A 17,945-nucleotide genomic window follows, 5' to 3' on the forward strand; every position below is an offset into this window, starting at 1 on the left:
CAAGCTAAGGCTGGCCATTTATGAGCAATAACAAGCCTCTGAGCGTGATTTATCTGGGAGCTGGATGGCTAGCCCCCAAAACAGTAAAATTAGCAAGAAAAACTATCCTTCATTATATATTAAGACTTCATAGTAGTACATGCACACACAAACACACACAAAGTGAAAATAGTAATAATTATTAAAATTTTTAAAAATGAACATTTGAAGATATTATGTTATGTGAAATAAGCAGAACACTGTAAAGAAAAATCATGGTTCCTTTATCTGACATAATGAGAACAGTCAACCTCATAGAGGCAGAAAACAGAATGATGATGATGGGAACTATAAGGAGGAAGGTCTGAGGAGTCAATGTGGAATGGCTAAAGAAGTCCTATTTTGTAAAATGATTTCTGCAGATGAATGTTGGTAACATTACCCAACAATGTAAATGTGCTGAATGTTGATGATTGCACAAATTAAAATGGCTAGAATGTTAAATTACATAATACTGTCCTCCTGTTTAAAACTCAGTAATATATTTTATTAAACAACATTTAATATAATTAAGGTACTACATTATCTAAAAATCAAATGCTTCTTTCATATTTCTATTTTTACACATTTTTATTAATTCATTTTTTACATTACAATCCCAGTTCCCCCTCCCTCCTCTACGACCACTCCCCTTACACCCCCCACCACCTCCCATCTGCTCCTCGGAGAGGGTAAGGCCTCCCCTAGGAAGTCTACTCAGTCTGTCCCATCATCTCATTGGAGTCTCTCATATATCTGAAAAGTACTATTTTCTTCCTTACTTGTTCTGTTACAGCCATCTTGCTTTCAACTTTTTACTCATTGTATTTTAACACAGATATTGTTCTCCCCTTAAGGTATTTGATCTCTCTGTTCCTATACTTTAAAATCAAATGTTGAGGGGCTAGAGAGGTATCTCAAAGGTTAAGAAGCACTTACTGCTCTTCTAAACGACCTGGGTTCAATTCCCAGCAACCACACAATGGCTCACAATCTATTGTACCTCCAGTCCCAGGAGATCAGATACCCTCTTCTGGCCCTTGAGGACACTTCATTCACATGGTACACAAACACACATTTGTGTGTTTGGTCAAAACACTCATATACATTTTAAAAAATCAGGTATTAAAATCACACAAATATGGTATCACACATCTGTAGGAGGATCAAGAATTCAAGACCAGCCTTGGCTAGATAGCAACGTAAAGGACAGACTGAGGTACATGAGACCTTTCCTTTAATTTTTTTTTTTTTAAATCGACTTCTTCACCACTCTTCTGTACATCCCATTCCATACTGGCCTCCTTGTAAGTCTTCTTTTTATTTGTATAATATTCTCCTATTATGTTTACTTATGTTATCTGAATTGTCTTGTTTCCTTGTATATTGTTTGTCTTCATGTTTCTGGCAACACAGATTTCCACAGAGCTACATCCTACATAATGGTATTTGGCACATGGGAAAATTCTACAAAGAGGTGCCTAGGGAATGACAGGAAACAAATGCTACAAACCACTTTTCTGTCTACCTGCTCCCCATTCTTTACATCTAAAACCTTAAACCACCAAAAAGAGTGACTTCAAGCCTCTGATTCTCTATGGAATATTCTGTCATTTTTTCCTACAAAGACCTTTATTTTATGTCAATTACATCTAATATTATAGTATATATTATTATACTTTAATACACTATCTTATACATCTGTGATTAGTATTCTGTATATAACAATCTATTTTCTCAACTAACAAAAAAGGCACTTTTCAATTAATCTTTTTAAATAAGCCATACCATCAAAAAGTACAATTCAGGAGAGCTGTGCTCAATCACTATTGGGATATATGTATATAAAGCACTTAATGATCTTATACTTAAATCAAACCATGCTCATTCTCCTTAACAGTTTATAAACTGGATTTAAACCAGCATCTCGAAAGCTCCTAAACAGAAATGTAGCTTGTCCTTTCATTAGGGCAAACATTAAAATGAAGGTACAAACTCTATCAACATGCATATTTTTTCCTAAAAGGCCATTTCCCCCATGTACACACTTATCTTTCTAAATATACCAATTATACAATTTTAACAAGTATAATTCATATAATAAATTGCAATAAAAAATTAAAGGCAAATGAGCCAAAGTCTTAATTATAATAAGCAATTTCAAAATGTTGGGTTTATTATAAAGTAGATTAATCTCTGAATACAGAACACAAAATGATACACATATATTAATATTAAGAAGAAAATCTATGTATAATTTATATCTAGAATGCAAGGAGAAGGAGAAAAACACTATGTCAACTCCAGGAAACAAACAGCCCTATCAAGTGACCAACTAAAAAAGATTCATACTAGAGGCTCAATAAATAACTGTAATGATGACAGCTATCTCCCATAACTACATTATGAGCCATTGTTCACAACTGATTATTCTAGTCTAGGCCTTGGGTAAGCACATACACACATTTCTACCAAGTATCCAATGTTACTACTGTTTCTTTGGCTTTCTATAACCTCCATTAGCAGCTACTCTCAGAATTCCCTTATACACAGGACCATTCATAGAAAAAGAAGTTACTACTTCCATGAACCCTAACAACTGAGAAAAGTACTAACCTTTACGTTGACAATGATTCCAACATTGTAATATTTTTAGAATTGATTACAGAGAAACATCACAAACCAGTAAGGGGGGTAATACTATATAAAGCTAATTCTAAAGATTTTGAAGACTATGGCCTAGACAATTTAACATAAACTTTGTTCTTAGGGTGAAAAATAATTTTCTAACTCTTCACATAATAGTCTCCTTCCTTAAATATCTTTCTTACACTCCTCCTTTTCTATTGCTTGTTCCTATCCTTCCCTCCACTCCTCCTTTCTTCCTCCCCTCTCTCTTTCATACAATACTTATTTAATTTTACAAACATCCTTAAATGGGTACCTATCCACTCACTCCCAAGTTGAAACTCTCAATAACAACTTAGAGTAAGATACAGAATGGCTAAAACATCAGAAAACACACAACTCTGGAGCAGGAGAATAAGATGCTGGCAAGATGTTTTTGTTACACTTAATGCATTTCACATAAATTTAAGAACAATCTAGATCTTTCTTGAGATCTAGCCCAAGTAGTGTGTATAGTTCTGGAAAGCAAGGGCCTCAAATAAAGAGACTCCTCCCTCCTGACAAATAAAATGTTAATAACAATACAGTATAAAGCTAATTCTTAAGAATTCAAGAGCTTGATAACTTAATTTCACTTTTATTATAAATGCCACAGTCTGAACTCAACTTGTTTTTTTCAATCTTGTATTACAAAATAACTCCTCATTGAAAATTTTAAAACTGTACGTGGTATTACAAAGCCCACAACAGAAACAAAAGGACCAATTAGTAAGTGGACATATTCTAGGTCAAAGACATTCCCTATGAAAGAATGAATTCTTGAGTATGGGTAAATAAATATAGAAAAAATATGATCAGGTACAGAAAGGACAATTATAGGGGAACTAGCTGATACAGATGCTTACACTTTGTTTTCCAATAGCTGCTTTGGATGACAGAAGCATATTCTCAACACTTGGCAGGAGCTCGTCCATCATGACATCCTGTATAAAACTGCCATGTCCTCTCTCTCAAGTTGAACCTATTTCCCTAGCATGCTATTCTGGTGTTTTCAATAATACCTTCTGATATAATATTACTTCTTAAAATTTTCTCTCTTTACCAATTAAATAAAATCCTGAAAGGATGGCATATCTATGCTGCCCAATGTGACATCCCTTGAACCCAGGCTGTGAACTATAATATAGCTGGTATGTACAAATACTGGCTAAATTAAGTGGGAAAAGTTTACCTTCTCAACATTTTAACTCTTCTTAATGTTTTAATTCAATTTTCCTTTTCTGTCCTAATTGTTACCCTTTTTTTTTTTTTTGGTAACACACACTAAGATTTAATTTGGCAATTTATTTCATTTAGCTATAAACTGCAATCCAGTTGCAGAGAAGGAGGAATGACGAGCAAAGGGGTCCAGAACAGGTTGGTGAAACTTACAGAAACAGCTGACCTGAACAAGAGGGAGCTCTTGGTCCCCAGACTGATAACTGGGAAACCAGCATGGGACTGATCCAGATCCCATGAACATGGGTGTCAGTGTGGAGACCTCGGAAATCTATGGGGCCTCTTGTAGTAGATCAGTGCTTATCCCTAGCACAGGAAAGGACTTTGGGAGCCATTCTACATAGAGGGCTACTCCCTGAGCCTAGACACACGACAGTATGTCTAGGCCCTATACCAAAGATACAATAGACTCTAAAGACCCCCCCTATGGAAGGCCTCACCCTCCCCGGGGAGCAGAAAGGGTATGTGATAGGTAGGGTTTTAGTTGGGGGGTGGCAGGGGAGGAGAAGAGGGAGAGGGAACGGGGACTGACATGTAAAACAATCTTGTTTCTAACTCAAAAAATGGAAAAAAAATAACACTTCAAAAGAAGAACAAAAGACCTGCACATATATGCATACATTTACATGCAAACATACTTGTAAAATTGCTACACAACTATAAGCATGTTGTTATAAGCTTGATATAGTCAAATCATTGGGCAAAGGCATACATATATAAGTATATATGGAGAGAGAGAGGGAGAGACTGTCTCTAAAAAATGTAAAAACTATTCCTGTATAAACAGATAAAGCTATAGCTAAGGATATAGCTCAGTGGTAGAGTACTTGTCTAGTATGTACAGGGTTTAATTCCTAGTGTGGCTAACATAAAATAGAAAGAAAAAGTGATTAATTTCAACTGGGCATGGTGGCATATACTTGAAACCCCAGCACTCAGGATGTATAGGCAGGAAGTCACATCTTCTTGGAGGCCAGCCTTGCCTACATAGGGAGTCTCAGGATGTCCAGAACTGTATAGTAAGCCCCTGTCATTTTCTTGAGCTTAGAAATTAGTGGAAATTTGTATGTTTTTGAAACAAGAAGGGATGTTTATTCAGAACTGCTGTTTTAAATCAATACAAATAAAATAATCACAGGAAAATAAATTTGAATACAAAAATCACAAATTTGTTGAAAGCTGAAATGTGTTGTATTAACTATACATTATTGACTGAGCTAAAAAGTTAAACATGAAAAATAATCTGACCACCTGAGATTTAAAAATATGGAATTGAGAAACATATCTTTATTGTAACTAAAGCTGTTACTTTTGATAAACTATTAAATCTTAAAAAATAGAATTAAATATTATAAACTTTAAAAGGTAGAAACAGAATAAATGTAATCATAAACTACCCTCACATATTTCAATGCCAACTGGTCCAGGGTTGGAGTAAACAGAGATGGGAGGGTTTCTCCTCAATAATACACGCCAAATAGGATAACATCAAAACAACTATTTTTGGTATATAGTAGGAATTACCTTATCATACATTGTATTAGTGTTACTATTGCTATTGCTAAGTTGGGGAAGAAAGGATTTATTTGGCTTATACTTCCATATCATAGTCCATCACTGAAGGAAATCAAGACAAGAACTCAAGCTGAGCGGGAACCTGGAGGCAGGAGCTAATGCAGAGTCTGTGGAGGGGTGTTGCCTATTACCTTGTTCATCATGGATTGCTCATAGAAGCCAGGATTATCAGCGCAAGGATGCTATCACCCACAATGGGCGAGGCCCTCCCCCATCAATCACTGATTAAGAAAATGCCCTTACAGGCTTGTTCACAGACCCATTTTATGGAGGCAGTTTCTTAATCGAGGTTTCCTCCTGTCAGATGACTTTATCTCGGGCCATCCAGCACATACACATTAAAACTAAAGCCAGAAAGCATATGGTTCTTTAACACTTCAGAGTCTCTAAAGGAAAATCTCTATTTTAAATTCAAACTTTCTCTCTCATTGATATGGGAAGGATACATTGTGGCCACACTGTATTTTACTTAAGGACAATAAATATTTTTGTCTTTTTACCATAATACAACTCAGATTAAAAATACCAATGTTAACAGCCAAAAGGTATACAATAAAATGAAAGGTATTTTGGCCTATTCTCCATCCTACCTATTTCCTCTTCACTCTGCCTGTAATCATTTTTCTACTGGATCTTTCCACAGAGCTTTGTGAGTCATCCACGCCATTTAAAGAAGTGCTGGGAATGCCACTTCGGGAAATGCTGGAGTTGCTAAAGGAATGCTTGCACAGCAGAAGTGCAGTCTTAAGCAGTTGAATTTTGAAAAGATTGGCAAGTGTATTATTAGCAGCAGAAACATATCTCTTATGAAGATTACTTACATATTCAGATGTAAATCTGGTTACTGCTATAATAAGCAGATAGGGACTGTCCCTAGACAGTAATTAAGAGCTGTGTCTAACAGCATATGGAATAATCTGCACTTTCTTATTCCCAAGTGTGGGAGAAAGAAGGAAGAACCACAGAGATTTAGAGGTAAAATTATTGGAGGTGACAAGTTCTCAAAATGTATTTTTATTAAACAAAACCAAATATGGTCAGAATAGTTTATGGTAATTAATATGATATTTTACAAATTACCAAATTCTGGGTGAGAATTTAATGTTAGAATGTTTTTTGAAATATTGCACCTTTAAAGTATGTTGTAGAGACTATAGTTTCCTTGAGTTACTATCAATTTTTTACTACCAATTTTTACTATCAATTTTTTAAAAAAATGAATCAGCAAATGGAATTGTGTGTATTTATTGTAATGTATAAGTAAGTAGAAACAACAAGGAAAAACCAACAGAAAAATATGAAAAAAAAACCAGTAAAAAATAACATGAAACTCACAAGACTTCTTGACATTTTTGTCTGCAAGGAATTTACACTATGTTTTCAGAATTTACAGGGCATGAACTGATAAACAACAATCCTAGTACCAGGTATGGGGAAATGCTATATGAAATATTAGAGAATCTCAGAAGCCCCCAAGACAATACATAATATTGTTATTATTCCTGGTTACTCAACAGAGCTTGATGGTAAAACACTATTGTTGAAGACATTACACATTCAAGTCATAGTTAAGCTAAAAGTGTCCTTCTTGCTGACTAGATTGAATACTGCCTGGCAGAAGGTGGTCTACAGGTGGATGGGAGGAAAAAGTTATCAACAGTTTCCCATCTGTGAGTCTTGCATGCTACATTACTGATCTGCCAATCAAGATGTACCCAACAGTAGTAGTAACATAGTTGCAACAAAATTAACCAATAACTCTCTGCTTCATAGGAGAGAACTCATGCCTGGAAAACCCTTGATTTGAAAGGCCATAGACCCTCTGGGAGAACCTACTATTATTGTTTTGCTAAATAAATATGTCAGTTTCACTTCAAATAACTCAGGTTTATTCACAATGCTCCCAGCCTTCTTCTGGGAAGCTTTCTATTGCAGCAAGGTGACAGTTAATGCAGAGGCTTTTGCCTGGTCAGCATGCTGAGAATAACAGTGAAATGTTCTACCCTAAACATGACATTTACATCACCTCCCAAAAGACTCAGGAAACATAACAAAAGAAGTGGAAAGAATGTAAGAGCCACAGGATGGGAAGATGTGTCATAAAAAGCTGTCTTCTGAATATGGCATAGCTATTGCATTCATGAGCTCCTTGCAGCTGTGTTTATCTACAGAAGACCTACAGAAGACTGTGCCTGTCAATATTTCATGATGGATGGGGAAAAGGCTCATAATACCCCAGTACAATTGACAGTTAATGGTTGTGAGAGAGGGGGGTGTCATTTTCTTCAGTGATACAGCTACTGATAAGTTGCCTGTGCTCCATCTATACCCATGTCAGAAATTCTAATTAAACTCAGTTTGTTAAACACAAATTAAGGCATTTGAGTAGGAAAGAGACTTGTTTGAAACAAGAAAGGCATCAACAGAAGAAGGAGGGTGACAGTAAGTATTAGGGGTGAAAACAACTAAGCCACTATATTCATGCATGAAACTATAAAAGGATTCTTAATTATAAATTTAAAAATAAACTAAGAGGGGATTTACATTGGGGTTATAAAAGTCATGCATATATAAATAAAACCATGACCACATAAAATATATAAAATTGATAGACTGGTCAATGGTTACCCAATATATAATATTCTCCAAATTCATGATTTAAACAAGTAAAGTTATGGCAGGACTTTAAATTATCACAAAGTATTCCAAACGTTAGAGTAGTGTCTTGCACAGCTCTGATCTGGATTAGAACTGTTCCAAATATCAAGAGCATCAAGTGATCTAAAAAATGCTCATTAGACAATTACAGTGTGGTCTGAATGAAGGAGGTAATAATATAGCCAGATGTACTTCAACCAATGAAACTAACAGTAATACTGTTGGAGACACTAAATGTTTAGCAAGAAGTATCACCAGTTCTCCAAATATAAATAAAAAGGCAAAACATGAAATCAAAACCAAGTTAGAAAATTTAAGAGTCAGTAACAAAACAATACATTTTAAAATGTACACAACACTGTTGCTGGGATTAATACAATTAAATACATTTCAAATTCAATTTCAATTAAATACATTTTTAAAGATTTTATTTATTTATTATGTATACAACATTCTGCTTCCATGTATATCTGCACACCAGAAGAGGGCACCAGATCTCATTACGGATGGTTGTGAGCCACCATGTGGTTGCTGGGAATTGAACTCAGGACCTCTGGAAGAACAGCCGGTGCTCTTAACCTCTCAGCCATCTCTCCAGCCTCAATTAAATACATTTGAAATTAAGAATAAAGGTAACTAAGATAATACTAAATCAGGCATACACTTAAATCAACTGAAGTTCATATACATATTAAAGTAACCCCTACACAGACCTGGATTTCATTTAACACTAACCCTTAGTGTTCATTTAAAACATTCAAAGTTAATAGGGATATGTAAGCATTAATTTTAATTACAATAGCATCATAGTACTACAGTCTAAAGGATAGCTTTAATGTTCCTTAAGAATTGTCTAGCAGGGCAGAACAAGCCCATGATTTCAATACCTGGACAAAGACAGGAAGACTAAGAGCTCAGGGACATTTTGCCTACATAGTGGGTGTCAGGCCAGTATAAGCAACATGAAACTCTATTACAACCAACCAAAGCAGTATATAAAACGGAATTGCCAGTTATCTAAGTCCACTGGGCACTGACACAGGAGAACTAAGAATTCCTGGCTCCCTGGCTGCCTAACAAGCACATACACACCTCTCCAAAAGGGAATGTAAAACTTCATTCCATCAAGCTACAACTTTCAGAAACAAAAATGTTCCAATCAGATGTCCTATAATTAAAATGTAGAGAGGGTGATGAATTGGGCTGGAGAGATGACTCAGCAGCTAAGAGTAGTTACTGATCCTCCAAAGAATCAAGTTCAGTTCCCAGAACAGTTCACAGCTGCCTATAACTACAGCTCCAAAGGAATTTCCCCTGACCTTCATGCCATCTGTAACCACATACACACACCCCCAGAAAGACACAAACACATAATTAAAAATAAAAATGCTTTCAATTTTTTTAATTTTTATAAAAAAATCATAAACAGCACTATTATTTAAGGTTAACAATGCTCTACTTACAAAAGATGAAAACTAACTTTTGACTGAAATTTGTTATTGAAGTTTTTTTTTCACTTGGTAAAAATCATTTAAAATTACACTGCTTGATTATGTCCATCACTGCTATTTCCACTCAAAATAAAATTGCTTCAAATAGAAAGATGCTTATATGAACAATGTTAGTAACTGAACTCAAAATCATAAAAATATGAAGTACTATAGTAAATACATAAGGAAAATATTTCAAATAAAAAACATTTATGTCTGACCTAACTAATTGATTTTCTAATAATACCCATCAAGTCTGATAAACCTAACACTGTTGTCTATCTATAAAGGTCTTCATGTTATTTACACTACTAAAACATTAATCAAGGGCCAAATTTACAGCAGCTACTCTATTGATGAGGACAAAGGTCAGATCTACATAACAAGAGGAAAAATGCTTGGTCCTGGCAGTTAAAAGAAAAATCTTTATTACTATTCTTGTTGCCTCTGGGACATAGTCTAGTATAAAACATTCCAAACTACATCACAAACACATCCAATCTATAAAGACTCACCTAATTTCAAGGTACTGAATATATATATAAAAGAAAAAAAAATCAAACCAATTTCTTTAGAAATTTCATTGTTTCCCAATTGTTACTTTAGAGATACTCGTGTGGGGGGGGGGAGGGGTGGGTAGGTAGGTAGATAGGTAGGTGAAGATGCCCATGGAACCCCAAAAAGGAAAGCCCAATAAGAATGCTAAGATCCAAACTCTCAAGAGCAATAAGTGAGTCACTGTTCCAGCCCCTACTCTATACTCTAAAAAACTACTAGGTCCATTATTTCCCTACTAGGTCCATTATTTCCCTAAGAAGGTTATTCTTGTTTCTAGCATTGTTTATAATGCACCAATTTCTTGCACAAAAGATAAACGCTTAGTACCTTTTTTTAAATATATAGGGAAAATACCCTATTAATTATACAATATTTACTCAGTCAGCCAGATACTTCTCTGTCTCTTGTGGTTTTTTTAGTGGTGGGTTTTGTTTTTTTGGTTTTTTTTTTGTATTGTTTTTTGTTTTGGGTTTTTTGTTTGTTTTTTTAATTGTTGTTTGTCATGTTTTGCTGGTTTTTGTTTTGTTTTGTTTTTTGCCTGTTGTTTTCTAAAGAGTGAGAGCAAGAAGGCACAGATATGGATGGGTGGGGGTGGGGGGAACGGGAAGAGATGAGGGACAGGAAACTGTGATTAGAATGGAAATACTATTTTCAATTTAAAACAAAGAAAAGAAGTTATCCCCCCAATGTAGGGAAAGTCAAGTTATCTGGAAGCCAAGACAAAAAAAACACACATTCCAGATGAAACTGGTAAGAGCATCTACAGCTCCCCTAGACCCAGATTAAAACTGTAATTAGAGGAGCCAGAGACTAAAAGACAGGCGTGAATTTGAAGAGAATGATACTAAAAATGACATCCACTGAAAGAATTAAAATAATTACACATGCTTACTGAACAGCTGAAATGAGAATGTATTTATCACATTCAACACAGATCAAGACTTCCACCAACAAGAGAAATTAGATACAGATAGATAAAAAATGTAGATAAAAATCACTGAAAGTTTGTATAGAGACTGCTGGAGAAAGTACATTGTAAAGTGAGTGAGAATAAAAAATATGGAGGCATGGAAAGACACCTGATGGGGGAAGTCCTTCTATGTATATGTTTATCTTATAGGTTGATTAATAAAGCACTGTTGGCCAGTAGGGAAGCAAGATAGGTAGGGCTAGGAGTCAAGGAGGATTCTGGGAAATGCAGTAAAGGGAGAGTCACCATGTGATCCCATGAAGAGAGGATGCATGCCACTGGCATCCTTGATAAGTCTTTATAAAATATGTAGATTAATGGTTATGCTTGATACTTAAGACAGAGCTAGCAAGTAAGAAATCCTAGTCATTGGCCAGCAACATTGTAACTAACATAAGATTCTGTATGTTATTTGGGGGCCCTAATGTGGCGGTGGAACTCAGGCAGCTTGCAGAGTTTCGTTACAGACACCAATGATGAAAAATGGTAAATAATATCTGCAGACATATTCAAAGCTTACCCAAATCCTTATTTTTCGGGTGTCTGGATTCTTCTCTTCCTATGATATGTATCAATAATTCACCACATTGCTGTGTGCAATTATCCCAATCTTTACCCTACTTTCTACTGCTTATAACTCACTCATTTTAGGAAAACAGTGAAAAGCCTTTAGCGTTCTAATTCCTTTAGCTCATCATCTTCTGTATTCTTGCAAGAGATTAATATCTTCTTTCCTCTATGCCCAGGGTAATACTAAACCTATAACTGTTGTGTAAATTCAACTCTCTTTTTCCTGTCCCTTATTTCATAAGGTAAACCTTAGACTTAAAATTCAACTACTGTTCTACTCCCAAACATACTTACCAGCCTCTGTATTAACATAAAATGTCTCCCATGTGTTCTGGTAGAAACCATTCCTACTGTACATTAGGCCATTCCCTCTATATGTACATAAATTCTGACTTTCTAACTTACTCATAAATGTTACTCCAGAAATTCTGCCCCTTTTCAAACATCCATTTTCCCATTTTAAATATTCCTTACCATTACCATAAAACTATGCTTCCCTTCCCTTTTAAAAACATTTATTTTCACTCTACTTCATCCTAAAAGGTAAATGCATATATAAACATACACACACATACATACATACATATATACATATATATAAATATATATATATTGCTTCACTTTGTAACAAAACTTCTCTAAAGAATAGTTTATATTCATTGTCTCAAATTCCCTCTCCACTCCTATATTGTTTTGAATCTACTTTAAAAGGGTGTTCTTAAAACTAAGCTCTTCAAAAAACTAAGTCACAACAACTTTCATGTACTATAGCCAGTGATCTGTAGTTGGCTTTTTTGTTTTTTTGTTTGTTTTTTAACACTCTTACTATTTGTGGGCCTGCCACCCAGCTCTCAAACAAATTCATGGAGACATATTCTTACTTATGAATGCCCCCGCCTTTAGTTTGGCTTCTTTATAGCTAGGTTTTCTTAAACTATCCTGTCTACCTTTTGACTCTGGGATTTTTCCTTTCTCTATTCTATATACCTTTCATCAATTCTTACATACTCCATGGTTGGTTGTTTGGCTGGAAGGTATGCCCCTAGCGACCTCCTCTCCTTTTCTTGTTCCTCCCTCTTCACTCTGTTCTATTATTCTCTCTGTCTGGCAGCCCTGCCTATCCCTCTCTACTGCCTTGATATTGGCTGCTCAGCTATTTATTAGACCAATCAGGTATTTTAGACAAGCAAAGTAACACAGCTTCAGAGTTACACAAATGCAACATAAAAGAAGACAAAATGTCCAGAGATCTACAAGGTCTAACAATCTAAGCAATAATCGAGAAGATACCTTAAATGCCCTTCTCCGATAATAAGATTGATGACTACCTTATATGCCTTCCTAGAGCCTTCATCCAGTAACTCATGGAAGCAGACATAGACACCCACCAGCTAAACACTGAGCTGAATGCTGGAATCCAGTTGCAGAGAGGGAGGAGAGATGAGCAAAGGGATCAAGATCAGACTAGAGAAACCCACAAAAATAGCTGACCTGAACAAGGGGTTGCTCTTGGGCCCCAGACTGATAGCTGGAAAACCAGCATAGGACTGTTCCAGACCCCCTGAATGAGGATGTCAGTTTGGGGGTCTGGGCAATTTATGGAGCCTCTGGTAGTGGATCAGTATTTATCCCTAGTACACGAATGGACTTTGGGAGCCCACTCCACATAGAGGGATACTCTCTCAGCCTAGACACACTGGGGAGGGTCTAGGCCCTGCTCCAAATGATATGACAGACTTTGAAGATCCCCCATGGAGGGCCTCACCTTCCCTAGAGAGCAAAAAGGGGTTGGGATAGGGGGAGCAGAAGAGGAGGGGAAGGAGAGGGAACTGGGATTGACATGTAAAAGAAGCTTGTTTCTAATTTAAAATTGGTCTAATTACAATTATAAAAAGAAAAAAAGACAAAAAAGAAGACAACACATCTTTGCACCATTACACAAATATTCCACAGCATAAATGAATATAATATCATCTTAAAATAATATTCCATAGCATTGGTCAAATTTCATTCATCACCCCACTATTCTAATGAATTCATTCAGTCTGGAGATAATAAATATCATTAATGTGCTTACAACACCTAGGTTAGCATCTCTAGTATTGTTTAACGTCTCTATTTGAAAGTCCATTCACAAAGTCAAAATCATGATTTCCATTTGAATCCATGTTCTTTCCTAATAACTGCTTCATCCACAAATCCATTGCATGTATTGGATAGAAACACCATGCTTTTAGTGGTGCAGGGCAAAACCTGGAGTAATTCTTGTTATTCTTGAGTTCACTAACTTTCCCTCGTAATTCATATCTAATCAATTACAAATTCTGTTATAACTTCTCTCAATGCTGGGAACCCATATGGTTCAGAACCAAGCACATCCTGTGCATGATGACACAATCTCTGTGACTGCATATGAATGTTGGACCTGCTGTGTTTAGAAGGCCTTGTTTTCTTACTATCCTCCATCCTCTCTGGCTATTACAATCTTTCTGCCTCATCTTCCACAGGGCTCCCTGTTTGATGGAGATATCCCCTTTAGCACTGATTGTTACAAGGTCTCTCACTCTCTGTACATTGCCCAGATATGGGTGCCTGCATTTGTTTTGATCATTGTGTTTGTTTTATGCCAATATCATGTTGTTTTTTATTATTGCTGTATACAATTTGAGATCAGTGATGATGATACCTCTAGCAGTTCTTTGATTTTCTTAAATATTGTTTCCCTTTTCATTTCTATATTGTCATTGCTTCTATTTCCTACCACTAATTGTTTGTTTCTTAAATTCTTCTATTTCATTTCTTAAAGTGAATATCATACCTGCTGATTACCAACCCCTCTCTCACCCATAATGACAAAAACTAAATTGTGCTATTCTTCTTGATAGCCATACTATGAATGAGAGAGAAAACACAGACATGGAAACTTTAGAGAAAGTTGCAAATATGGATTCCTTATACAAATACAAGATAGAAACATCAGGTTTTTTTTTTTTGCTACACTCAGACACAATTATTGAAAATAAAAACCAGAATCTCATCAGTGTAACTATGAAGATTATAAAATGACTACACATTGGCAAAATTTATTAACCAATAAACAAAAGCACTAAAATATTATGAGCTCAAAAACAATATATACAGAACCCCAAAGTATCTGCTCATATGGAAAAGAAAGAATATTTTAAAGTAAAATAAAAATCGATATAAAATAAATTACCTTCCTTCATTAACAAGTTCAATAAAAGCAAGGCCTGCATTCTTCTGAATAGAATTCTGCCACTCCTAAAAAAAACAGAGAAAAATAGCTGAGGAAACTATACTTATGTTGGTTCTTTTAATGCCACAACAAAAGACATCTTCCATATCAAGTTCAATTTTGTTTAGCTCTTAAAGGAAAAGTTATGCAAAGCTTACTGCAGACTCAACACAGGCCTCTGAACACAGAGACTGAAACAGAAAGTTACATTTTATTAAATAAACCCTTGCTTCAGTATAAACAAAAAGAGCAGGTCCATATTTTTCTTGCCATTGTTGTATCACACAATTATATACTTGCTAACCTCATATAACCAGGAGTTAGAATCAAGAGCAGCAAAAAATACTTCATAATGAAGAGAGAATTAAGTAGCACAAATATTTTAATAACTATAATGTACTCCCCCCTAATAACTACTAATAACATAGAGAATATGAATTGGAATATGAAGTTATAAAATAGAAAGCTATAATTTACTGGCATATAGCTTAGCAATAAGGGGTATAAATTTCCTACTATATTTACTAACCATTAAAAATTTATATATTAACTTTATCCACTAAAACAATATTCATTAAAAAGTGTAAGATGGAAATCAACTAGTAGAGCATGTTCAAATAAACACTTTAATCCTTACTCTCAAAACTTATGTAAAATAAGCATTAATACAATAAGAAGTGGCATTACAAGTTGAAATATTTTGAGAAAAGCCATTGAATATATCTGTGTTTACGCATCCATGTGTCTACTTCTGTCCATCGTGCTCTATGCATCTGTGTACATCTATATAAAGATACATATCTTTAAAAATTTGGTATATTTTTTAACACTCTCAGAGTCCCTTGTATTATAAGTTATATGATATTGATCAACTATTCTTTTTTCTTTCTTGAAATCTAAAATGAAATACTATGCTCAGCTACTTACCATGGTTCATCATCCACCAAATAATGTTTTCTGAATGTTTTAAATTATATGCAATTTCAAACTAATTGCATATGAATGTGTGTATATTTCTTTTCTTCTTTTTTTTAACCATTTTTGTTCAACATTCATTGTGTTTTGAAAAGTCCAAGGACTAAAACAGAATGCCATGATTGTGCTCAATAACTCGATCTCTCACAAAAGTGTTTGTATGACTATACTAATAGAATAAATGACTATTTATAAAATATAGCAGACATGCAAAGACAGTCAATGACTAGATCTGCCAAAGGAGGGAAAGGCAATGTATTATTTAAAAAAAAAAAAAGAGGCAGTCATAAAGACTTGTTTTCATCCTGACACAAAGAAGATATGGCCTTGGAAATTTTACATGTTAACATGTCATGATAAACAAAAGTTAAAAAAATTTCTATTCCAGGTATATCTTATTATTCTATATTTATTAACACTGAGGAATAAGTGAAAAAGAAGTCTACAGATACTCTCAAAATTCACAGTTGCCATCCAACAAACTATAGATACTGTAAATTTCTTTAATTAATACAAACAAATCAAGTGTAACAGATATTTCAATATGACTTAAAGTCTTTTCCTTCAAGTCAAAATTTAATTAGCAAACATGTAGTACAACTAAAAACAATCAAATTCCACAAAAGAATTTATCCTAGAGAGAAGGACAAAGATCAAACCCTTGTCTCTTTTCAGGTAGCAAGATGACAAGGGTAAGCAGAAATTGTAGGTAAGTCCTTACATCCAGAGCAGAGGATCCCACACTTTACATTTACTCAACACAGAACCATGAAATTCAATTATCTTTGAGAATATCATCTAATATTCAAATTCATATTACATTATTCAAAACTATAATCAAAGTAGACTATTACACAATTCAAATTTCATATAAAGAAACATAAGCAAATGTTTATCTATATTTTCAATAAGGTGGTAAACTTTATTTTACTTTTGCCTACATTAATTCTTACCTCAAAATAAAGTTATAAAAATATGATATTTAAATTCCAAAAAAATTAAAATAGCATTACAAAAGTTAGATTGAAAACATGTTAAAATTAGAACTTATAACTATAAAAATTACCAATTAATATATCATAGTGACCTAAATTTAGATTGGCATATCAAATGAAATACTATTAAAAACAAATCAGATCAAGTATTTGCTAGAATGATATATATTTAGTTTTAAAGTCCTTTAAAAAATATAGTGCATACTTAGGTTTCTGACTGAAAGAAAAACCACAAACAAAACTTTAATGCTATTATTCATAAAACTGCTATAATTAAACCTACAACTTTTAATGTTATCTTAAAAATGATTTTTAAAGGTCAAGAACAGAACAAAACAAATTAGACAAGAAGGTACATAGACAATTGGAAAATTACAATTTTTGCTAATGCTCAGAAAATCAAATTTATCATTTGACTTATTGTCACACAGAGAGCATCTATAAATCTTTTTAGTTTGTTGTTTTGGTTAAGGAAAAAGGAATAATATAATATGTGACAAAGAAATCTAATCAGAATTAACAATGCTCATGAAAGGGAAATTGAAGCCTAAGAGAAAACATTCTTACTTTTCTCCTTCTTTTTTTTTTGATAATCCTAATGTTCAAACTCAATACATTTTCTGTGTAATAAAACACTCTCTGCAGTTATTTGTGGAAGTTGCCAAAATTAAAAAGAATATTCATTAATCATGGTGTTTGAAGGCATTTTTTCTCCACTCAGAAACAATTATCAACAAGGCGTTAGTCTAAACAATTTTATAAACCACAGTTCAATATAACCTTTAGAGAGTTTTAATATTTGAAAGAAAAGCTTAATGGTCTTCATCTTTCATGATCATTTCAATATTTCATCACAGTATTTACAATTATATAGTGATGCAAAATGTACGGTACATTTAAAGGTCTTGGTTATCCTTTCCCCAGAGGTCCTGATGAAAACACGTTAAAAGCCTCAAATCCAACCACTAATGCAA

At 34.3% G+C, this 17,945-nt stretch overlaps 1 protein-coding gene across 5 annotated transcripts in view; it reads right to left on the reverse strand.

Moving 5' to 3' along the window:
• The window catches only part of Lrba (LPS responsive beige-like anchor protein), a 561,457-nt gene that overhangs the window by 374,293 nt on the left and 169,219 nt on the right, over positions 1-17,945 (reverse strand). For all 5 annotated transcript variants that reach the window (XM_027392996.2, XM_027392995.2, XM_027392998.1 and 2 more), the window contains one exon: positions 14,963-15,027. In XM_027392996.2, coding sequence (XP_027248797.1) covers positions 14,963-15,027 — 65 coding nt within the window. The remainder of the gene's footprint in view (positions 1-14,962; positions 15,028-17,945) is intronic.

The sequence above is a fragment of the Cricetulus griseus genome, assembly GCF_003668045.3.
Source record: "Cricetulus griseus strain 17A/GY chromosome 1 unlocalized genomic scaffold, alternate assembly CriGri-PICRH-1.0 chr1_0, whole genome shotgun sequence".
Classification (NCBI taxonomy): Eukaryota; Metazoa; Chordata; class Mammalia; order Rodentia; family Cricetidae; genus Cricetulus; species Cricetulus griseus.